General features: G+C 35.8%; 2 protein-coding genes across 3 annotated transcripts in view; one reads left to right on the forward strand and one right to left on the reverse strand.

Moving 5' to 3' along the window:
• LOC141378433 (uncharacterized) overlaps positions 1-26,353 on the reverse strand; it is a 283,306-nt gene that overhangs the window by 207,006 nt on the left and 49,947 nt on the right. The window lies entirely within an intron of this gene.
• stard9 (StAR-related lipid transfer (START) domain containing 9) overlaps positions 1-26,353 on the forward strand; it is a 78,189-nt gene that overhangs the window by 11,514 nt on the left and 40,322 nt on the right. The window contains exons 3-7 of the mRNA XM_001921870.8: positions 6,940-7,068; positions 22,919-23,035; positions 23,114-23,146; positions 25,013-25,071; positions 25,211-25,323. Coding sequence (XP_001921905.4) covers positions 6,940-7,068; positions 22,919-23,035; positions 23,114-23,146; positions 25,013-25,071; positions 25,211-25,323 — 451 coding nt within the window. The remainder of the gene's footprint in view (positions 1-6,939; positions 7,069-22,918; positions 23,036-23,113; positions 23,147-25,012; positions 25,072-25,210; positions 25,324-26,353) is intronic.

Genomic DNA, 26,353 nt, shown 5'->3' on the forward strand with positions numbered 1-26,353 from the left:
ATATATATATATATATATATATATATATATATATTTACAAATGTATGTTTAAAAAAAAATATATATATATATATATAAATAAATAATAATAATCAAAACAAAACAAAAGAAGCCATAACTCTCTTAAAATAAAAAATTCAGAGTTTATGTAGAAAGGATCGGAGAGGTTCCCTAATCTCCTGAATTTTTTCTAAATATTATTAATAAGTAAATATTCATTAATTCAATCATTTTCTTTTCGGCTTAGTCCCTTTATTTATCTGGGGTCACCACAGCGGAATGAACCACCAACTTATCCAGTGCATGTTTTACACAGCAGATGCAATTTCAACCGCAACCCATCCCAGGGAAACCCATAGCCTCTCATTCACACACATACACTACGGACAATTTAGCTTACTTAATTCACCTGTACCACACATATTTGGACTAAGGGGGAAACCGGAGCACCCGAAGGAAACCCACACGAACACGGGGAGAACATGCAAACTCCACACAGAAATGCCAACTGACCCAGCCAAGGCTCGAACCAGCGACCTTCTTGCTGTGAGTCGACAGCGCTACCTACTGCACCACTGCGTCGCCACCTAAATAAATATTATCTTGTATATTTTATCTCATGGGCGGCGCGGTGGCGCAGTGGGTAGCGATGTCATCTCATGTTTAAACATTTAAGCCACACATAAAAAAAGTATGCATGTCATTGAAATAAAATGTTTATTATTGCTATGCTTCATAACTAGTCTTTTGGGACAGATAGAGTTAACCTACAAGGCTTACAAAGTATATTTCATAACATTTCACGGAAACTGGAGCATGTCCATTTTATTAAATCTTTATTAAATATAGTCTTTTTAATAGCTTTGCTTATAAATAGTCTTCTGGGATGTACAGAGGTAACCTACAGGTCTTACAAAATATGTTTCATCACATTTCAGGGAACCTGGTCTATTGGAGCATAGCTATTTTATTAAATCTGATTTTGTGTATAATTATAGTCAAGCTGTGGCACATTGTGAGGTCATTAAGTCAGCTTGTGGATGGCCATTGTGTAAATAATTATGCACAAATGTAATGTTGTCAGGGTGACAGGCTGCCGGTGCCCGGGCATGTTTCTGCACGCTCCTCCAATTTCACACACTGTGCCGTGAAGATCTGTTTGACCAGCCGAATAAAGAGCTGAGTTCTACATGATTTGTGTTCTGCTGGGATCTGGGTAATAACTTGATGCTGACAGTCGGGTCACGCTCAGATGCTCAAGTCATTTGTCTTCCAGCTTAACTACATCCTAATTGTTGCCTTTGAGCGTGCTAAAGAGTATCCCAGGCGTCAGCTATACAGGCACAGAGCCTTGCTTCTTGGCATCCATGTTCTTTAAAATTATTAGTGGAAAAACTGAGCACATAAAGGGCTGGTCTCCCAGTAACCGAGTATATGGATTAAATAGATTTTTAATCTAGATCTTGGCAGCCCTTCAACAGAAGGAATTTTAAAGAAGTGTTATGAGTCATTACAAGTTTTATATATTAAATTGATATAAACAACAACTTGGTTTGAATATGTGAAATATCCTAAAATAGGGCCTATTATTCCCCTTTTTGCAAGATGTAAAATCAGTCTCTGATGTTTCTAGAGTGTGTATGTAAAGTTTCAGCTTAAATACAGCACAAATCATTTTTGAAACTTTCTTTTAGGGTTTGATCCAAATTTTGCCATTTTGGTTGCTTTAAATTCATAAGGGGCGGGGTTACAAAGGTCTATGCATCAGCATAGTCGGAGATTCAAAACAGGACTATTAATATGTCTTTGAAAAAAATTTCAGCCTGATCTCACAAGAAAATCTAAGCATTTTATATTTTGTCAGTTTAGTGGAAAATTCGTAAGAATAACAAGTTCACTCGTTTGAAAATTTATGATTTTAAAAAGGAGGTGTGGCACCCAACCCAACTGCCATTGGGTGATGAGCAAATCGTACTAAATTGTACAAATTAGATTGTACAAATTCATATGACTCTGATTGGTTTATTCTCAAAACACACCTATAACTCATTAAGAAAATAAGCTCAACCCTTTTAGACCTTGCGCCACGACGCAAAGCAGATTTTTCTGTCCTTACATTAGCAAAAGTGGATTCTGACACGCCCTGCGCTTTGCACTTTGCGCATGGACCATCAAAATAGAGCTGGGCTGTCTCCCCTTCATAAATAAACATTGGCATAAGGCATTGTAATAGTTGATTTAAAATAAGGCAGAAATGATCTTATCTTTTATTGTCTAAGACTTTTGTCAGCTGATGCCTTGCTGTCTTGTAGGCTTGTTTTTTAAAACATTTACAAATATTGACCAACTTTATAGGAAAAAAGAAATTCTGCCAGTGCTATAATGATATATATACTGCATACATGCATATACTGTACGTGCTTTATTTCCTAATAATTCAATGATCCGGAGTCAATTATTTAGCATTTATTATGGTTCCCACACATAAAGACAATTCTCAGACATTGTACTTTAAGAAATTTATCAAGTTGTGTTCATAAAATACTTTTATATGTGGGACTAATTCTTAAACATCTAATCTAGAGATGCACCGATATGGATTTTTTGGCCGATACCGATAACCAATAATTCTTCAGGCTTGGAGGCCGATAGCTGATATATATAGGCCGATATTTATAAATATTTCAAAATGTTATATTTTTATACAGCAAACTACATAAAAGATTGAACTGCTCTTATGAACTGAATAGTCTATACTCAAAGCAAAAAAGCTATCATTTCAAAATTGCAAGGTAATTATATAGACCTATATTCGCGATTTGACGTAAATCAGCATGCAAAAAATACATTATTTCCTTTTCATAGCAAATTAACATGCAACTGACTGTTGCATAAAAATAATAGAATGGGATAACAAAATGGGAAAATAATTAAATAAATAAATGGGAAATTAAATAACAAAATGGGATTTAATCAACAAGCAAGTTGAATATATTTTAAATAAAATAAAAATGAAAGAGCTATAGGACTAAAACCAGCTCAAATGTTCTTGAATAAAACGTGTTACAGTGATGTATATGTGTACAAATATGTCATGTACAAAAAAGCTTTTTTTAGAGGTGTTTTGACAGTTCAGCGCCACTGTACAAGCAAACAGTTAAATACAGATAGTGTTACTTTAGAAAATGCTGCATAAATTTATCATATTTGGCGTTTTAGATATTTTGAACACATGTAGCGGCTACTTGTCAATCAGTCAACGCTTCTGTGTTCGTTCTTGCTGTCAATTGCTGGAAAAATGATCGATGAAAAGTTTATGATAAACCGCTGAGAGTTTCACTCAACTGCGGGCGCAGAGTTGCCCTCGGAGTCACAAAACCTGCATTGAGCATGACTTTATGACAAACACAGAGCTTAAAATAAAGACAGAATGTGCGGTGAGTTAAGAGCCCCTATGCTGGATTCACCTCTCACCTCTCCCCCATGGTGCTGTGTGTGTGTGTGTGTGTGTTTGTGTGTGTGTGTGTGTGTGTGTGTGTGTGTGTGTTTGTGTGTGTGTGTGTGTGTGTGTGTGTGTGTGTGTGTGTGTGTGTGTGTGTGTGCGTGCGGTGACAGCTCTTATGTGCGCTCGTTACAATCAATATGAATATTTCGATCAAACTGAAAACAATCTTACATCAACAACACATGGCGAGCAACGCGTTAATAGTAACAAATAATCATATTAGATTACAAACAACTGTTTGTAATGTTTACACGTGTTGTAAAATGTGCTGCAGTTTGGTGTGTGTGTGTGTGTGTGTGTGTGTGTGTGTGTGTGTGAAGCAGAGAGAGAGACAAAAAAAGGAGCTTTTTTTTTGCAATGAGACTATTTTCAATGATGTTCCCTCTTTAGTGACTAGTTTTGTTGTACTACATGGAGTGTAATAAATAATTTGGAACAAGTTACATGTGTCTTTGTTCATTCACCAGCTGCAACGAAAAAAGAAGGGAGTTAACCCCGAAACCAACATCATTCGGCCCTGGAGTAATAAGTGAATCTCCCCTGCTATCTCACAACAAAGAGACAGAAAAGTTTTACACATATAATATTTTTTCCTGAGGCGATTTAAAGCAAAATACACAATGGCACTCAATCAAACATATCTACAATGATAAGGAACATGGTTACTTACTGAGTTATTAATGCACAGCAATACCACATTAAGAAAGGATGGAATTTGAAGGAGTAAACAACGTGAGGAGAGCTCCATTATAGTGCACTAAACAAGTCTGGACATGTCCCGCCCACGCATGTGCTAGTTAGACAGGTCTGACAATTACGTAATTTATCACCTAATTTAGACATCAGATCGATAACGATAATCTTAAAAATAGCATTTATCGGCCGATAACGATATTTCCGCCGATACATCTTGCATCCCTAATCTAATCTCAAATGTTTTTGTTGCTAATTCCAAAATGTCATTTATTTTTGTGTCTGTGACAGAGACATGAGCCACTGATATGCAGAAGGATGCAGTTTTACAGAGAGAAAGAGTGATAGAAGAAATTCTTAGTTGGGCTGTACAGACTTTTGAAATAACTAAAATGACTTGGGGCAGTGGTAATGTAATGCAATCACTTTTGCTGCTGCTCCCATGAAAATCATTGCACACCTTTGAACATCCGTCAACCAATCAGTATCATGCATTCAACAGCCCCATAACTTCTCAAGCTACTTAATTCGAGATGGAATTACTTCCAGATGTTTTGTTCACTCATTGGCTCCCTTTTACGTCATGCTCAGAGGTTTCCCTAGGCTACCAGAACACTATTGAACACAAATGAACATTCTTCAGAAGCTGTTCATAAAAAAAGACTGAATTAAACTTGTATGTAAAAGATGTAAATTGCTATGCATGTTATCTTGCTTATTGTGCTCAAAAGTTTTATATATTCATGTCTACTTGTCATAACAGTAACACAAACCATGTACAGATGCCGTACTGAACTACGGCTGCAACAAATGACTATAACCAATTATATGATGAATAATTGATTATTCCATCAAATAATCAGTATGTTTTGATTCTATTATTCAGCTTTACAAATAATATATATAGTACACAAAATGGGATTATAGGCATTCAATTAACCATAATAAATGACAGACTGATGGATCATTCTGCATAACATCTTATTTTGTGAGACATACAGTTATATTAGGGCTGGGCAATTTATTGGAATGAAACCACAAATGCAGTTAAGCATATGTGTTGTGCATGGACATCTAGTCAAGGAAGCACGGTTCTGTGTAATCTCCTCCAACTACCTGAGAGAACTCGCACAAGAAAAGTCCAAAGAAGAAATGAAGGAAATTCCCAGTGTTTCATTATAAACAGAATATTTAGTGAAGTTTCACAAACTCATTTCGAGAAGAGCACATGATATGATTGACTGCAGCTGGCCACCCATCTACATTCATTAGTTAGCCAATCAGCTTTATCCAAACTCACTATAAGTAGCCTAGCTAGAACTACTCCCTTATCTTCGTTTTCTGAAGAAACCCCCATCCACCTCTTCTCCTGCTTTCCTCCTTTACCACGGAACTCTCGAGAACCACCTGATTTCTAACTCCCCGCACATGGTCTATGGACCTGGCGTAAGCCTTGGGCTCAACTATCTCCAAGCTCAGGGTTCTCTCCTGGGACAGCATGCCAAACCTGCTAACATTTGTCAAACAATGAAGTGTGAATTCCTGAAACTGCTTCTATTGATTCTACTACTGAAAAATACCACATAAGGATTTAGTTCAACTGAATAAACATGTTATTATATGTGGCATCTTTATGTGCAGAGCTAAAGTTCACTTTAGACCTACGCAAAACAGCTGCCAGAATCACAGTGATGAGTGGTTATGTCAATTTCATTATCACCAGACTTTGATTTTGAAAATTAAATACACTCTAAGAAAAAAAGGTAAACAGTGGTACAAATAATGTTCCTTCATTAATCCCATCTCTATGTAACGACTATCTGGTCTTTTGAATCCATTACCTGTTCTCAGGTAGCATGTTTTGGCTGAGCACAAAGAAAAGTTAACACATTCATTTATGTAACCACGGATACTGATTCTGCATATTGACTGATTGTTTGCCTTTATTTCCTAAAATGTATTAACTTATTGTATGTTACACTTTTATAATGGCCATTATTTATTATTAAAACTGATATTCAGCAAAAGAGAGGGTATGCTTTGTATTTTTCAATGAAAACGAAAGGAAGCTGTTATGTCATAGGCTCCGTTTTGTTATAAATATGCATACAGTAAAGATGACGGTCATATAACTATGTAGCTACACAACGCCTCAACAGATTTGGTGTATGTTAAGTTGTTAATATCAAAATGAAAATAGACAGTTTCTTATATCATGTTTAAATTTTTTTTTGCTGAGATAGTTAAACATTGTAGTTAGGGTGATGCAAATGAGGTTATAAAGTAGACAACACTGTTCCCTTTGACGACTTACCTGATGTGTCCTCGGGAGTTTGTTTTCCATATCAAACCTCAATGTCTGAACTTAAGGAAAGGATGCAAGTCTGAACTTTGTGGACTTAATATTGGCAAAAAGTCCCAATCAGATATCTGCAGCCACGTTTTCGTTTTTAGATATCATCCACATTGACATAAATTAAAAAAATACATACAGTCCCTTTAGTGTTTCCAAAATGCTCCATTTTCGGTGCTTGAAAACTCCAGGGTAGTGTAAACGGAAGGCGTAACCATAGCAAAACGTACAGTATGCATTTTAAAACTAAAACGTATTAGTGTAAACTGGGCCTTAAAATCATACTATGGCAGAGATACATGCTGTAAGAAAAACAAACCCCACAACCCACTGTAAGAGGGAAGAACCACTTTCACTTTATAACTCTTTTTTTCTCCTCTCTTTATAGTTGGAGGGTCGTTTAGACGGGCGGTCAGAGGGTCTGGCCGACTCCAGGGAGAAGTTGATAGAGTTTGGCTTCGATTACTGCTACTGGTCCGTGGATCCAGCGGCTTCCAACTATGCATCACAAGAGGAGGTGAACGTCTATTCTCAAGTCTGTTTACTGCATCTATGCTGATGTTAATGTCATGTCCACGAGCTTGTGTATGTCCTGCTTCTTGGGTGGAGGCTGATGCATGATTACCAGAGGCATAATCAAAACCTTTGACCAACCTGGAAAAGATATTAGGAAATATTATGCCTTAGCAAAATCAAAACACTTTTTGGAGTGCAAGATATTTCATCATCTCTGTGAAGGGAGTACTTGCCTCCCTACTTAGTTTGAGATTTAGTTCATTTTAACTTGTATGTGGGTGTACAAAGTTGGCTAAACAATTTAGGCCAGAAACATTCTGTGTACAATTACACAACTATAATGGGAAAACCTACTTATGAATTTAGTTTGTGTTATATTGATCTTACGAAGCTTGGGTTCTTTTGATTCGCCTTCTTAGAGTACAACTCATCGTTGGTTTAAAGGCCTGTTCACAACAGGACTGATGATTTTTTAAATCATGATAGTTATAATGAATCCAGAGCAATGAACTACATTGTTTTGTTTATTATACACATGCAGTTACATCGCCACTAACTTTAAAAGGATAGTTCACACAAAAATTTACTCCAAGCCTTCATGGTCATATGACGTGTCATGCGTTTTAGGCAAGCCATGCTCATTATGGATATGTACTGTGGTATACATTTCTGGAGGGAGCAAAATATGTTCCAGTTGGTGTTTTTCTTGCAGTTTTTCTTTTTGCGAATCCACCAGAGGCCGCTGTGTTTGCTTTTTCAGATCTCAAATTTCTCTCGCCAGTGCCATTTGCACCTACTCTTCTTGCCTCTTTCACCAGAGACCACTGTTGACTAACTGACTGATTTACTGACTGACTGACCGACTGACCAAAACCCCCATCCACCACCTTCACTTAACCCAACCGATAGTGTTTTCAAAAGCACCAATTGACTAGCACCTTTTTCTTACCTAAACCCAACCAATAGTGTTTCAAAAGCACCAATTGACCAGCACCTACCCCCTTCCATAAACCCAACCAATAGTGTTTTCAAAAGCACCAATTGACTAGCATCTACCCCCTTACCTAAACCGAACCGATAGTTTTTCAAATACACCAATTGACCAGCACCTACGCCCTTCCATAAACCAAACCAATAGTGTTTTCAAAACCAATCCAGAAAAAAAGCCCTTGAGGCTGCCTGATTTTTACCATGTTTTCAGATCTCACCTCATTCTTACCCTGTTATTTACTTGTTTATTTTAGTTTTTTTGCGTTTTGAATTTGTTTTACCCACTTTCAGATATCATTCTTTGTTGCACTTTAACTCTATCGACTTCGATTTGCATCTCAAGTTTGCAATGAGCCACTGGACAAATTGATGACAGTGGAGAAGCCATCCACATGAAGGTAAGCGGTAAACCTGTAGTGTGAAAAGAAGCTGTTGGCAGCGTCATACCGCCCCGTAGCATTCGCTTTAAAAAGCTAATTTTTTTGTTCTTTTCACGCTACAGGTTTACCGCTTCAATATCATTCCATTCACCTACAGATGGAGAATCTTTCTTAAGCCATTTTTTTGTAATGGCCTTTTTACTCGTTGTTAGCAGTGTATTAAGGAATCATATTATTCATAAGGGTCATAAATTGTGCATTTCCTTCTCAATTAGAATGATTAAAACTGTGAACAGGCATTGAGTAGAGAAATCTTTAATCTGGCTGGAGTTGGAAGTGGAAATTAAGCAGAACATATGTTTAATGTTTAGTACAAGCTCTGCAAAGTGGGCTAGTAGTAAAATAATAAGATTTCAAATTAAAAAATTAAAAAATTTAAAGCAATTTAAACTACTTGGAAAAATTTTAGGTCCAGCAACAAAACTAGTCCTTGTTTACACCTAGTATTCACAGTTAACCAAGTGAACTGTTAAGCAAGTGAACAGTGTGTTTCCTTTGTATTTTGAGAGAGACGGTGAATCTTCTCAGTCGCACCCTGATGTTCCCTTCACGGTGTCTTTGTCCACACTCGATGAAAGGCTGAGCTGTGACGGCCCACGCACAGAGGATGACCTTGTCCACACAACACTTCTCTTTCTCCTTGCTTTCTCCCTTTCAAAATTGCCCAGTCAGAGCTTTACAGTAGAGGCCTTGAAGCTTGCATTCCTTCCATGGCCTGCAGGATGGTCTGGTCTGATTGAGAGAAACTGACCTCGTTTTGGAGTCCAGTGGGAGTAGAGAGTCCCCTATGAAGCAAGCAAAAGTCCAGACATTGTGCAGTCCATGAGTTTGTGTTGAGGCTGTCCACACTAAATACATCAAAGTGACAATTCTAAATTGTATTGTTGTCTAAAGTAGTACAAGAATGGTAAAAGTAATTTAAAAATAGACCAAGGCATTGGTTTTAAGTTGTATCTTGTTAACTTGCACTCATGCCTCATTTAGACTAGCAGCGACTTTATAGCTGCTTGTCGCTCTGGGTGGCGACCTGCTTCAAACGCAGGAGTGTGTAGATATATACAGCACGAATATAGCCGGCCTCGAAGAGAGGATCACGTGAGCTCTACTGGTGTTCCTATTGGATGTGGCTCAAGAAAGTCGCTCTTCATTTGCATAAAGTTTAAGGATTCTCAACTTTGTCGTGCCGCTCGACACTCCCACCTGGTTGCCAGTGGTCGATGTTGCTCGTGTAGACGAAGGTCGCCAGAAGTCACTCACTCTCCATTGAAATAAATGATCGGTTGCCGATTTGTCGCTGCGAATTGCTTGAAGTGTAAATGAGGCTTCTGGGTGCAAATTATACATTGACAATCAGGGGGGGTCAACTTTTTCGATAGGAGTTTGGTAATACATGCTTCAGTGAATCAAATTTATAAATGTATGTAATATACATCTCATTTATTAATAAAATGTATGCATTTTCTGTGTTTTCAGGGATTTTTAGTGACTATTTTAGAAGTTACTGTAGGTCAAACTATACAAATGATGTTTCTAATTATTTTTTTTTTAGGCTACATGCAAATATAAACACCTATTTTACAAGAAACACTGGACCACCTGCGATGTGACTGTTGCAGTTTCACACATTGCCATGTCGATTAATAGAGCTGTGGCTAAATCATTTGAGAAATCGATATTGCATTGTTTTTGAGATTTTCCAAAATATGTCACTATTCTCACTTGAATTGATTCTGAAGTTAGTTTTAATCAGTGCATAATTAATTTCTTCAATACCTTTTCTTGTATCATTTTTCATACAACTCTAATGTACTGTAAAAAATTGTATGACAATTATTAGTTACTTTAACTTACTTTGCTAAGTTGATCAGGTTTCAATTACATTTTATTCAAAATTTAACGTAATATTTTTAGTCAGTTTAATTGATATAAGTCGAAATGACTAGAAAAGTTCATTTGATTCAACTATGCCTGTCACAATATCTATTTTTGTGGTATGATGTATAGCACAAAAATGTATTGCGAAAAACAACAATACTGTCATTTTAAGACCATTTTAACACTATAATAGGATCATAATGCAAGAGTAAGCTTTTCCATAGAACATATAATATTTTATTCTTAAGAATATTTCATTTAATCATAGTCATTATATCAATTTAGTAATTAGGAATCAGAATGTGAAAATGCATATCTTAAACTAGGGGTGGCCAACCCTGTTCCTGGAGAGCCACCTTCCTATAGATTTCAGTTTCCACCCATATCAAACACACCTGAACCAATTAATTAGGACCTGAACTCCACATGATAATTACAGGCAGGTGTGTTTGATATGGGTTGCAACAAAAATCTGCAGGAAGGTGGCTCTCCAGGAACAGGGTTGGCCACCCCTGTCCTAAACAAATAAGAAATGTTAACAAAAAGTGTCCAAGGTAAAAACAAAAACTAGAAAAAAGTTGATCTATTTTCAAGCGTCAGGCCCACACATGAAAATAAAGTATAGTAATTTATAGTAAGTACTGTAGTGTTTTTTAACCATACTGACACTTCCAATAGAGATAGAGAGGCTGCGCAATCAACTCGAGTGTGGTTAGTATTGTTTTTTATGTACTGTATGGGTGATATATATTGCATCACCAAAAATGATTGAGAACATCTCCACATGTTGTCCGATTAGTTGATATATTGATTATTGTGACAGGCCTAGATCTAAGTCAAAATATTTAAGGCAGCAAGATTTTTTTTACAGTGTGCCGATGCTGAAGCTGTGCAGCTCTAATGGAAATCTTCCCTTTTTCAAAACAAATGGGAGCTGATTCCAACAACAAATAATGATTATACTTTTAATTTGTTTATTCTGCTTTACATTGCTTCAAAAAAAGTCTTTATAACCTTTGTTATGTTCGTCCACAAGTGAAATCAGTCAAGCTGCTACAGTTTTACAATAGCTTTTTAATAGAATGTTGAATGAAACTTTGGCTAGCTTTTAATTTAAGGCTAACACAGACCACATCACAGACAGCATAAATGTTTTCCTCAGTTCATCTTATATGAAAATCGTAGTATTAAGTCTATAAATCTGCAGTTTTCTTCTAAAAGAACGCACATTGCTGCAGTCTCAATCATTTTGTCCAATTAATCTAATTGGTTTTCTGTAAAAAGCCTCTCACGTTGTTCTTTAATTGGATTTTCCTATGAAATGCTGTCCTCTGTGGCTGGAGTCAGCAGATTGAGACTGGAGGCTCCTCTTCCTGTGGGGTCTCCAGAGACGTCTAAGTGGCCCCTGCTCCTTTTTTTCCAACGTCTCCCCACTCTTTCCCTGTTGGAGCCAGCTGTTTGGCTTTAAAACATGGACTCCACAGCGCATGAACACAGCACGCATGCGCTTATTACTGTAGTGTGAGCTCATATAGTGTAAACCCTGCAGAAATCTTGAGCACAAACATACATGATTGTTAATATAAATCAATAATACTGACATATAAATAACAAAACTGACAAAAAGTACAATTACACAATGCTCTAATTTGCTGCATTTATGCACTTGCACTGTTTAGTTCATCATTGTACGTCATACATCTGGCTCTCTGTGCGCATGTGGGAAGGTACTCTGTGTTTGTTTTTGTGGCTGAAGGATTGGTGGTTGTCTCTGGAGGAACATGTCTATCTGTATATGTCCATGTTCGAAAAGAAGCACAGAGGGGCTGGATCAGGCCTTGGAGCAGAATAGATAAAGATGCCTAATGCAATCCAGCTGTTGTGAGGGCAAGGTTTGATCACATGCTGAAGTCATTACTAAGTGTTGCGTGAAGCATCTAAAAAGGCATATATTTAAAACTAATCGTTCATTCATTTATTCATTTTCCATCGGCTTAGTCCCTGATTTATCGGGTGTCGAGAAATGAACCGGCTATATATAAAACTAATATGTTATTATATGTATTAAAATATATTTAAAAGAGTGCACTAGAAACTAGTGGTCATTAAATCGGCTGATAATCTAATTAGAGTTCTCCATCAAGTATGCATTGGCTTATTTGCATATTTGATTGACGACAGGATTGACACTTCATAATGCTACAGGTTAACAAGACTCAGCCAAGTGGGTGTGAGAGGTTAATAAAAAGTCCTGGTAATCAGTCCATGATCCGTTACTAGCTGTGTGTGTGTAATCAGGGAGAATCAGGAACTGGTGTGTGTGTGAGGTGCATGATGATTTTTGTAGTCCAGATATGTAGTTCTCCAGCGATCTGGAAGGATTGTAAACATGGTTTATTTTACATCATTTAGTTTCCTGATTTATAATACCCTATTTATCTATATAAGTTAGCATGATAAGAACTGGTAAAACAAGAAACTTCCCTGAAGACTAAAAACAGTAAAATTCTTAATGGAAGTTGATAAATCAATTTATTACTTTCTTTTTAATCAACAACAAAAAAACTTAATATTACACCACAAAGGTTGCATAATTAAAGACAAGATTTTCAACTTTGTATTTATTAAAGTTCATCATTGGATGTTAAGTGCAGATTTAGTCACAGCTAACTGCACAAGCGGCTCATTAAAGAACGTACTTCGGTTACACTTTATTTTGATGGTCTGTTTGTTGAATTTAAGTTACGTTGCATCTATATTCCGACTAATACTCATTAGATTATAAGTAGACTGTTAGGTTGGGGTAAGGGTTGGGGTTAGGGTAAGTTGACATGTACTTGCAAAGTTTCTTATAGTCAGTTAAATGTCTGTTGAAGGAGCAGTATTAACAGATAGTAAGCAGAAAATCTACTAATACTGGACCATCAAAATAAAAGTGTTACCCGTACTTTTTACATACAGTAGATTCCATAGTTATCAGATTGTTAAGATTATATAAATCACCAGCAGAAAATGTATATATTTAAAAAAAAAAGTTTCATATTGGGAGATTTAAATTCCTACCAATCGTGAAACATGAAAGATTAAAAAGATAAAGGCTTGCAGTGTTTAGTTTCGTGTTTATTGTTTCTTTTGGACATTTTTTTGTGAAGTTTATATTTTTTTCACTGGGTCGCTGGTTCGGACCTTGGCTCAGTTGGCGTTTCTGTGTGGAGTTTGCATGTTCTCCCTGCCTTCGCGTGGGTTTCCTCCGGGTGCTCCGGTTACCTCCACAGTCCAAAGACATGCGGTACAGGTGAATTGGGTAGGGTAAATTGTCCATAGTGTATGTGTGTGTGTGCGAATGTGTGTGTGAATGTTTCCCAGAGATGGGTTGCAGCTGGAAGAGCATCCGCTACGTAAAAACTTGCTGGATAAGTTGGCGGTTCATTCCGCTGTGGCGACCCCGGATTAATAAAGGGACTAAGCCGACAAGAAAATGAATGAATAAATGAATAATAACCTTAAAGACATATAAAATTATGTGTTACTCCATTCTAGAACAGACATCCATCAGAAAACCCACATCTTCACCAAAACAACCTACAATTGAGGAGACATACACATAAGAAGTGCTAATTATAGTGTTAATGCTTAGAGAATTAGGTGCTAGAGTAAGGGGGAGAGTGTTTTTTACAGGTGTAAATGTTTCTACAGGTGGTTTGTCAAGTCCACTTGTGTGAAGCACAGTTTATGTTGAAAAAGGTAAGGTTTATGTGGACAGAATAATTTGAGTACTTTGGCATTAATAGGTCAAAAGGTCAAAAAAATGTAAAATAAAATTAAGCATACATGGATAATAAAAAGGTCCAGACTTAAGCAAGTGATGACGGTGTAACGTAGAAAAGTGAAGGGCTCTCAGGGCCATTTTAGATGCAGTCCACTTCCTGCCAACCACACAGCTGCTTTAGTAAATGATTTTTCACAGACAGATTGCACTAGAAGGACGTCATTGGAGCACAATGCAGGTTTTCTTTTCCAAGTGAAGTCAGCTTTGTGTTTTTTTCCTCCCTCTGTCTCTTTATCACTCTCTCTCTTTCTCTCTCCCCTCCCTCCTCCTTTGGATACAGTGCACAACTTTATTATGCTCTTGGTATTTCTGGGTTTATGTGTCAGTAGAGTGAAGAAAATCTGCACAAAACATCTTTGCACACAGACTGGCCGCATAAAATCTACATTTTTTCAGTGACGTACAAATGAACGCATGTCTTTTAGAAATGAATTCTTTAGAACACATTATGGTTGAATACATTATGTTTTTTTTTTTATGTAGCAAGGACACATTAAATCAATCATTATATGTTTTAACTAATTCTGTTTGTTCGAATGTTCCATTCATCAAAGTATTTCAGATGTTTTCCTGACATTTGAATGATTTTTGAAAGAGAAATAGTTGCTGAAATTCACAGTGGTTGCTATCATAGTAATACATTGCTATAAATATATATATTAAAGAAACAAAAATTTGTACACACCTTCTCATTCAAAGAGTTTTCTTTATTTCCATGACTGTGAAAATTGTAGATTCACACTGAAGGCATCAAAACTGTGAATGAACACATGTAGAATTATGTACATAACAAACAAAGTGTAAAACGACTGATATTCGACTGATACCACTCCGTGTACCACTAAAAGGAAGTCCATGTACAACTAGTGGGACAGGTACCACAGTTTGAGAACCACTGACTTAGATGATATATAATACATTCCTATATTAAATGAATTCAGTCTTGGGGAGCATAAACATTTTAAAAACATTAAAAGAATCTTACAGAGCCTCTTTGTGACTGAAGAGTGGACTTTAAAATCATGCATTTGCCTTTAGTCAGACCGTTATTATGAAGGGAACTTTATGACATTTATTAGAGATTTATTTATTTTTGCTTTTACGGTTAATCGCAGCAACAGTTTGTGTCTTGGAAATTCTGCTTAAACTCCAGTCCGATCTTTCTCTCTCATTCTCTCATTCTTTAGCTCTTTCTGTAGGCCGCCTCTGTGTAGCCCTCAGAATCCCCTGACCTCTTTCCCTCCCCTCGCAAATTTGACCCACATAATGTCTGTGAAACTATGACAAACGAGAAGCTGAAGCCCTGCCAATCGGCTCTCTCTCCCACAGTCCCCTCCACCACCCCATTTAACCCAGCAAGCACATATAAACAGGATCTCAGAGCTTTTACACAAAACCATTGTACAGTAAAAATAAGGCGTAATGAGAATGATTTTACTCAGGTTTAAGATTCGAACACTGCATCTTCTATGCCAGCAGCCGTCATATTGTTTAAAAAGGGGTAGTTTACTCATAAAAGTGAATTCTGTCATCATTTACTCACCCTTATTTTGTTAGAAATATGTATTTCTTTCTTACATTAAACACAAAAGGAGATATTTAGCACAATGTCCAAGCTGCACTTTTCCCATAATGTTGCCGTAAAAACAATGGCCAGATTTACAATATCATAGTTCAGTGGTTCCCTACCTTTTTTTTTTGTAAGGCCCCCCTCCACATTTAATTACTGTATATTATCATTCTTATAAGTTTGCAGTATGTATGACAAAAAAAATTGTTTTCAAACAAACAGTAAGTTTATTACTGTAGATATGCTAATGCACAAATAATAGCCTAATGTAAAATATAAAAGCAATGCTTTTGACTCTTTGCTTCAAGAAAGTAGAATAAAACTATAGTTCAGGTAACTATCTTTGTATTTCCTGCATTTCGTGTTTTCAGTATTGCTAGCGCTGTGACCCCTGAAATGTTTGGAACTTCCTCACGTGGGTCCAGTATGCTTGGGTCATTACTATTAGCTGCTGAAGGCGAATCAGTGAGCTAGGGGATGAAATGAACTAAGACAACATGATCTTTCTCCTAATTATCCACTGCTAATAAAAAATTAATAATAATTAAATATGACGCGACCCCTAACAGAGCTCACTGAGGCCCTCTTGTGGGCAAAGACCCCCTGTTGGGAACCGCTGCCAAAGTTGACTATGGTAACCCTAAAGTAACAGTGGTTTTGAAACACCAACCATAGTTTTACCATAGTATTTGTAGTAAAACTGTGGTTGTGCAAATAGAAGGCAATGCAGCTAAAATGGCTACCACAATTTTGCGTGCTCTTCTGCAGATCTTTTTGGGGCTGTAACATGTATTTACTTTATTTAGAGTTGCTATCTATCATGTCTGGCCACAATCCCCTTTGAATTCTAGTATCAGCAAGGTTTTTTCCCACAGAAATGTCAGTCATTGATTATTTTTAATTTTGAAACAGCAGATTATAAAATACTCCACAAGCAAGCCATTTAAATAGTCTTTCTTGAAATTGATTATTTGTTTAACATCATTTATAATGGTCTTTGCTATCACTTTTGATCAATTTACACTGCAAAAAATTTTAAAAGCTGAATAATCTGCCAGTTGGGTAAAATATAAAAATCATTGTTAAATAGTAAAATAATCTTATTTTTAATCCATAACCAAGATTATTTTACTTACCCCATTAAGAGATTAATTAGCTTTTTTTAAAGTAAAAACTCACTTAAAGGCCCCATGAAATCACAATAAATATACATTTTTAAAATGTTAATATCAGTATGTTACTTTTTCAGTATGTCCTTTAGAGACATTTAAAGGCGTAACTAGATTAATAAGGTTATCGTTATATAAGTTATATATATTGCTGTAGGGCGCAAATAATATCGAAATGTATATATTTTTAAGTTAACTGTGTTTATTCTAGGCTAAATAAAACAAATACTACTTTATCCAAAAAAATACTATAGGAAATACTTAAAAAAATTCTTTGCTCGGTTAATCATTTGGGAAAAATTATATATATATATATATATATTAAATTGGGATTGGGCCTAATGTTACTGTTTTTATACTTGTCATTATTCTTGATTTAGTAGTTTTAGATATACGTACTAGCAAAAACAAGACAAATGTGTCCCTGTTCAATTAAAAGAATAATGACTTTCAAAACATTTTGTATGCAGTTGTTGTTTTAATTTAACTTGAAACCATGTGTGTCAGTATTTTTGTCCCAGCTCTCTTTATAGAAGAGAAACTGACGTACTCTTATTGGTCTGTGGTCTGGGACGGCCCTTGAATGTGCTTCAGTTGGCTCTTCCCATGAGCTCTCACAAGAAACAAGGAGTTTTTCGGAGGTGGCTATTAAGAAAGCCACATTAAAGAGGCTTTCCTAACTGTATCACTCCACACACTGATTACAGGCCTGTATTTTACAGTGGGTATATTACATATGAACAGCTTCTTAATGGACTGGAGTTTCCCTCTGCTTTCTGTATTAACTTTTCTTACTTGCATAATTCATCCTGAAGCACTCTCCTCCTTCTCCTTCTAGTTTAGCCGGAGTCTTGGCCTAAAACTATGATGTTATTGTTTGTTATTTAAAGACGTCATGTGTCATGATTTGTACCGCCTGACCCTTCCTTTCCACTGCCCCACTTTTAGATTTGGTCTTCCCAGACTGAGCATCTCTTTAAAGGGGGCTTGGGATCACATGTTGCCTGAAGCACTGACCCTCTGGACAACTTCCTGTCCATAATCAACTCTAAATTCAGCTTTCCTCTTGCATTGTGACCATTGTTGTTTTTGTTTGTGGCACAAGGAGGAAAAAGACGGAAAGAAAACATCGACTGCTTTTGTGCAGTTTCCTATGTCTATGTCTATGTACGCACACACACTATTTTATTTATTATAATCAATAAATACGTTTTTATTTTATTCAAATAATTAAAAAAATGTCAAATGTAATAGAAATATATTAATACAATTTTAGATGTACTAAAAAACTGCTTTAGAAGGAACGCTTGTTTGTTGATTTAAAGTGTTAATAATTTTATCAGTAATTTAAGCATGTATAAAATGTTCATTAATATATTTTTTGAAGTTTTTATTACCAAGTGAAACTACATGACAATTAGAAACATTTTATTAGTGACTAGCTAAAATAGTTATGTGTAATAAAATAAAATGACACAGGAAAAAATGTTTTGAACACATGAAGAAAGGGAAGTAGAAAGGCAGTGAAAGCCATACAGCAGCTGAAATCTCTTTTAGTTATTCAGCAACCCTCTGCTCTTTGTTATTGTAAATTAATATTCGCTGCTTCAGTTCAACATTACCAGCAGGATGAGAATAGAACCAAAGTGGACATTTCAGCTAAACAATGATCCAAAACACAGCAAAGGAAACTCAAATGCTTTCAGAAAAAGTTAAAGGTGACTCATCTGGAGAAGGCAGGCATTGCTAATAGAGCGAATAGAAAGGTAAAATTAGACAATGATGTTCTGTTGTATAGGCTGCTGTTGTTTGTGCATGTACAAATAAATCCCTCAAAAGATATTATCAAGGGCCAAAAAAAGTTATTGATGGGAAAACAAGCGCTTTTAAGTGAGAAAGTAATTATATTAATTAATATTATGTTGTAATATTAGTTAATTATATGAATATTTGTGTTATAACTATAGATTTATTTGTTTATACGTTGCTGTTTAAGTACAGGGATTCTGTGTGTTTTATAACTTGCATCATTGTGGCAAAGGACTCTCAAGATCAAAGCAACCCCCATTTTTACCATTTACCATTTTTCAGCACATTTCTAAACATAATAGTTTTAATAACTTATTTCAAACAACTGATTTATTTTATCTTTGCCATGATGACAGTAAATAATATTTGACTAGATATTTTTAAGACACTTTTATACAGCTTAAAGTGACATTTAAAGGCTTAACTAGGTTTATTAGGTTAAGGTTAGGGTAATTAGACAAGTTATTGTATAATGATGGTTTGTTCTGTAGACCATTGGAAAAAAATGGTTTTCAAAAAATTAAAAATAGCTTTTATTCTAGATGAAATACAACAAAAAAGAAAAAAAATTCAAAGGCTGGCTAATAATTATGACTTCAACTCTATAAACACAATAATTATTTCATGCAATAAATTTTTTATATTTTATTTTATGTTTTTAGTTTCAGGTTTTATTTATTTCTGTTCTTATTACTACTCCTGAAGTTATTTTTTTATAGTAGAAAAAGTTTCTTTAGATTATTAATTTATATTGAACTTTTTTACTTTTTTGTCAGCTTCAAGGAGCCCAAATTATTCTTGTATTGATTGATTTGAAACATCCATTTTGGAACCTTGATGTATAAAAATGTAGTTTTACAAATGTCATGTTTTGTGCCTCTTCACTGCTATCCACCCTTAAAACAGATGTATTGCTGTTTAAAAACTTATCTGAGAGTGCTTTAGATAAAGTACAGTGGTGACCGGGAGAGTAAATTAAGCAGAAAGTGCAGTGACAGGGAAAAGCATCTTACATGAGCAGAGTTCATTGGACAGTGAGTTAAGATGGATTCCTTTAACAAGCGTCTTCACTGATTCTTTCAAGCCGAATAATTGAGCTCGGACTAATTTGAGGAAATCAGACAGAAGCGGCTGCTGGATGCTGATCCGCTCTCCCTGCAGACAGCATCCCAATTAGCCTACACAGAGCTGGCGCAGCCCCGAGACTCTTCTCATCTCTGCCAAACACATACCTGGATTACAATACCCTCAGAGAACCTGTTGTTTTGCTGACTCACTGGGTTTTCAATAGCCGTGAAGGTCAAATTACGTCCTCTTTCCCACACCTGGGTACACAAAAAGAAAGATGACTTTTTACATGACTTGTTTGAAAAACAAGACATTTTTTAATTTAAGATATTGCATTTACATGCCGACTAATTCTCATTAAATTATATGTAGATTGTTAGGTTGGTGTTAGCATAGGCGGAGGGTGAGCGAACTCCAGGGTAAGGCTAACATATGCGCTGCCCTTTAATGCATTTAAAATGATTTGTGACCGATCAAGAAGAGATTTTAACAAAAGCACCGCCCATCAACAAACGTCTGTTATTCAACACTCACATTAAATTATTTTATTAAACTCTGATCTACACTACCAGGCCAAAGTTTGGGGTCAGTTTTTTTTAATTATTCATTCATTCATTCGTTTATTCATTTTCTTGTCGGCTTAGTCCCTTTATTAATTCGGGGTCGCCAAAGCGGAATGAACCGCCAACTTATCCAGCAACTTTTTATGCATTGGATGCCCTTCCAGCCGCAACCCATCTCTGGGAAACATCCACACACACATTCACACACACACACACTCATACACTACAGACAATTTAGCCTACCCAATTCACCTGTACCGCATGTCTTTGGACTGTGGGGGAAACCGGAAACTCACGCGAAGGCAGGGAGAACATGCAAACTCACACAGAAACGCCAACTGAGCTGAGATTCAAACCAGAAACCCAGCGACCTTCTTGCTGTGAGGCGACAGCACTACCTACTGCACCACTGCCTCGCCTTTTTATCATCATTTTATTAAAAAATTTAATGAAAATTATTTTGTTCATCAAGGCGGCATTTATTAAATATTAAAAAGTTAGTTTGTTAAATATGTATTAAAATTTACTTATTACTCACTGTGTGCAGTTTAAAATGAAATTATTACTCCTTGTTTCTTTTATTTCTATTACAATTAATAATAATAATAATAATAATAATAATAACAATTAACGTTAGTGTGATTAGAGTAGAGTGATTTCCGATTTTCATCATGTGACTTTAAAGACCGAAGTTATAAAGCTGAAAATTCATCATTAAAATCACTGGAATAAATCAATAAATTAAATGATAAACTACTTTTGAACAGTTATTTTATAGTGCAATAACATTTCACAATTTTACAATTTCTACTGTATTTTTGATGAAATAAATGCAGCTTTGGTGAGCAAGAGAAGCTTATTTTATTTAAAAATCCTATTGACCCCAAACTTTTGACCGATAGTGTACATAATAATGATAATATTACAATAAATTGCAAAAATTATATTATATTATATTATATTATATTATATTATATTATATTATATTATATTATATTGTATTGTATTGTATTGTATTATATTATATTATATTATATTATATTATATTATATTATATTATATTATATTATATTATATTATATTATATTGTATTGTATTGTATTGTATTGTATTATATTATATTATATTATATTATATTATATTATATTATATTATATTATAGATTAATGGTAGCCCTCTGTCTAACAAACAAAGATGTGTTTTAGCATGGCATTCATTATAAATATTAGCCACTGCCCTACCTTATGCAGCAAAATCCTCCTTTTAGACCTGGCATTATAGATGTTGATGTTGTCTTTGTTGTTAAATTGCAAAAATGTGTCAAGAATCCAAAATCATTCTCTTTTTCACAAGGCCAATCAAAAACTGACCTTGTAATTCAGCAATAAATATTTGACCTATAAAATGTAAAACTCCAAACGATTGCCTACCAATTACTACCAATTTCATTTAATGCTGAAAACAAGTTAAGCCAGAATAATATATTATTATATCTCTGTCGCAATACTCATTTGTCATTTTATTACTTATGTCCTTGACCAGCAAATCAGGTTACATTTTGTTTTCTTTGTGATTTTTTTTTGTTCCTAATATAAAAAAAATCAACAACAACAAAAATAAAGATGTAAAATGTAACTTTGTTAAAAATAATTAATACTGAAAAAAGTAACGTTCAGGTACACTGTAAAAACTGTTGGGTTCCACACAATTCATTCATGTTGTCCCAACACAAATCGATTAAGTTCACTCAATTGCATTTACAAATTTAAGTGGGTTGAACATAAAACAATTAAGTTGTTCTAAAAAATCCTTGCGAATTGTGTTGTTTTAGCTCATTTTAAATAAGTTGTTTAAACAAGCTGCAAAAGAAATGTTTTTGAGTGTACTGTATTAAAGTATCGTATCAGATTTCTGAATGATGACCAGTCCTATCTCAGATGATGATGAATTAAATTGTGGCCCTCACCAGCCAAGTCTCAGTGTCTTAGTAAGGAGGAAGTGTAACATAAACACAGAGTAAATTCCAGCGTAGTGCTGAGATGGACAACATTCTGTCAAGGATATTTCGTTAAGACGCAGAGATTGAGTGTATTCTGGAGCAAACACAGAGCAAAGGAAGAATAAAGCAGTGCAAATAAAGCAGCTGAAGTGGGGCTGGTGAGAAAGCAGTTAGTCTTTGTGTTTTCATTTCTTCTCTCCTTTCTCCTTACAGTGAAACCGAGAGAAGATTGATCTCCACAAACTCTGAGATTCTGCAAACACACACGCAGCACATTCTCTATGCTCCACACACACATGCACAAACATTAGCAGATAACCTTCAAAGCCCAGTCTCTCTCTCTTTCTCTCTCTCTTACTCAAATAAGCACAGATCATGATCTCTCAATAAACATGATCAAAGAACACAGAAGGGGAATTTCACAACACCTTTACACCTTTGGGGTTTTTTAAATGTAAAATTGACATGTTAACAGAGATAAAGTGCAGTTTCTTCAAATTTTAAAAAGTGATTGATACAAGTGTCATCTCGTCTTCTAGGTGTTTCAGGACCTGGGTGTGTGTGTCCTGTCTGGGGCTTCAGAGGGGTATAATGTGTGTCTGTTTGCATATGGACAGACAGGCTCGGGGAAGACGCACACCATGATGGGTACTCCTGTAAGTAACAGTAGTAGCATGAGATGAAGATAAAGCATTTTTCAGCATAAATATAACACATCCTCTTTGCCTTCTCAGGACTCCATTGGCCTGACACCAAGGATCTGTCAAGTAAGTCAAAACTGAAAATGGAATCAACATGTTCGCTCCTTCATGTCATTTCAAGTTATTTTGTTGTATTTGAATTCATCTTTAAATAGCAAAGATTTTTTTAATGAATAAAGTCTTGATCTCACTGAAAGTCCGTGTTGCAAAAGTAAACATTAGGTTATTTAAAAAATGTATTTCAAGACATATAACCATATATGTATTTGTGACATATTCTATTGCATTAGTAACTTAATTTAGATACTTTGGAAGACTTAAGGTATGTAGCAAAAAGAGTCCTATATACTGTATACAGTTGAAACCAGAAGTTTACACACACTCTAAAAACGGAACATAACCATTTTTAAAAAAATGTCTGGTGTTAAATTATACTAAACGTTTACTATTTTATGTTCAATAGGATTACCTATATGATTTCATTCATTCATTTCATTCATTTTCTTGTCGGCTTAGTCCCTTTATTAATCCGGGGTCGCCACAGAGGAATGAACCGCCAACTTATCCAGCAAGTGTTTACGCAGCGGATGCCCTTCCAGCCGCAAGCCATCTCTGGGAAACATCCACACACACACATTCACACACACACTACGTGAAGTTTATTCATAAACTAATTTCGAGAGGATCACGTGCTTATGATTTATCACGGCCAGTCTCGCATTTGCTAATCACTATCTTCCAATCATATGAGCCCTAAGCTACTATAAATAGCCACAGTTTTCAGTTCACTTTATCTTCGTTTGGAAGAAACCCCCCTCCTCCCCTATTCTCCTCCTTTACCTGTGATCGGGCGGCACGGCGGCCCCGTGGTTAGCACTGTGAGCCAGACAGCAAGAACACTGCCGGCCCTGGTTTCACAGGACCGGTGGGTGTTTCTGTGAGGAGTTTGTATGTCCTCTCCGTGTCCGCGTGGGTTTTCCCCGGGTTCTCCGGTTTCCTCCCACCATCCAAAGACATTCAACATGCATAACAATCAAGCTTGTCTAATCCCTTGCGTTCCCTTAGCTACAGCGGCAGGGGAGTTCTGAGATCCACCGAGCTCAGGCTCCCCTCTTGCTCTGCCAACGGGAGGAAGCCCCGGGCTCGAGGAGCCCTTGAGCTCAGGGCTCTCTCCCGGGACAGCATGCCAAACAAGCTTTGGTAAATCATCAGCTAAGTGTGAACTCTTGAAAGACAATTTAGCCTACCCAATTCACTTGTACCGCGTGTCTTTGGACTGTGGGGGAAACCGGAGCACCCGGAGGAAACCCACGCGAAGGCAGGGAGAACATGCAAACTCCACACAGAAACGCCAACTGAGCCGAGGTTCAAACCAGTGACCCAGCAACCTTCTTGCTGTGAGGCGACAGCACTACCTACTGCACCACTGGCTCACCCTACCTATATGATTTACATTTGCTAAATGCCAGAAAAAATAAAATAATATATATATATATATATATATATATATATATATATATATATATATATATATATATATATATATATATATATATATATATTATCAATTTCTACACAGTCAAAAGTCCATTTCCTTGATATTTTTTAGCTTTACTTTTAAACTGTATAACTTTGGTCAAATGTTTTGGGTATCCATCCACAAGCTTCCCACAATAGTTTAAAGGAATTTTATCAGAACTTTATCATGCTGAGCTCAAACTCCCCTCATGCCCTGCAATGGGAGGGAGCCCAGGGCTTGTGGATCTTATAAGCTCAGGGCTCTCTCCCGGGACAGCATGCCAAACAAGCTTTATTATCAATCATCAGCTAAGTGGGAACTCTTGAAATAGCATGAACAAACAGCAAAAGTATTTTAGTGTGCACATTTCATTGTCCATGTGGTAAAACACTTTTTCTTTTACTTTTATTAAGGGTCTTTTTAGGTCTGGAGTTGAGTCATCAGATGGCCAGAGCTGTAGAGTTGAAATAAGGTGAGATGGAAATCCTCTGTATTTACTATTTATTTTTTTGTCTCTTTCACAACAGCGTCAACAAGCATGTTCTGAGAATGAAGCGGGAAAGTATGCCTGTAAGCAAAATCAAATCTCATCCTCTTTTTCTCCTTCTTAGTTTTTTGGAGATCTATAATGAGCGTGTTCGTGATTTGCTGAGAGGTGTGGAGCAGAAGAAGCCAGCACCCCTGAGGGTCCGAGAACACCCAGAAAAGGGGCCCTATGTGCAGGGTGAGTTCACACACAGAAAACAGAAAATAGCTTTATAGGATAGGGTAGTCAACTTTTCTACAATATGAATACAATTTCACCAGATGACTTAAGCAGCTCTATTTAGAAATAATTCATGAATTTATTTTGTTGGGGAAAGCATCTGCATACATTATATATTTTACAAATACATTCATAGATAAATAAAATAGAGTAAAGATACAAATGAGTTCAACTGAGCTTTATGGTTTTTGTGGGGAGTTTAACCGTATTCAGGTATAAATACGTAAAAGTAACTAGGTATAGTCTTCTTTGCATAAATAATCAAATACAGTTCTTTTTGTTAAAGGTACAAATGTTATACATTTTTGAATGGTTTAAACTCAGTCACACTCACATATGCAAATGGTTAACTTTATATTCTTAATACATTTTGCATTGACCAAAATTCATATGTTTTGACATGGTTCTTGGCCGACTATATTCCCCAGAATCGCAACATCTTGTGATGTGACTATTGCGGCTATTATCTACACTGATGCTAAAATTATGTATTATTGAAAGGGTATACTGGTTTAAAATGATAGATTGTCCTACCTGCTTGTCAGCCTGTGTATTTGCATAACTTTGCCAGTCCATCACAAGTCATCAATGTGTTCCATGATCCCACAGACTGAATGGAGAGAGTCTACTGCAATGAAAAAAATCTTATGTATCAATTAAGAGAGCGGTAAAAACAGTAATGACATTTAACAAAATGTTAAAATATCAGTGAGTTAGGCTTACCACAAACCCTGTTGTACTCATTATTATTATTAATAATAATAATAATAATAATAATAATAATAATACCAGTAAACTATAAGGGGAAAAAATAAAATGTTTAAAATAATCGTTCATTAATCGTAATCAAGTTTAAATGTTCAATTAATCAAGATTTTGATTTTAGGCTTAATCGCCCAACCTTACATTCTGTGCTTTTTAATATGTTCCCAGTACACAGCTATTTTAAGAAAAAGAAAAAAAAAATGTCATTTAAAGTGTCTGTGCA

The sequence above is a fragment of the Danio rerio genome, chromosome 17 (assembly GCF_049306965.1).
Source record: "Danio rerio strain Tuebingen ecotype United States chromosome 17, GRCz12tu, whole genome shotgun sequence".
Classification (NCBI taxonomy): Eukaryota; Metazoa; Chordata; class Actinopteri; order Cypriniformes; family Danionidae; genus Danio; species Danio rerio.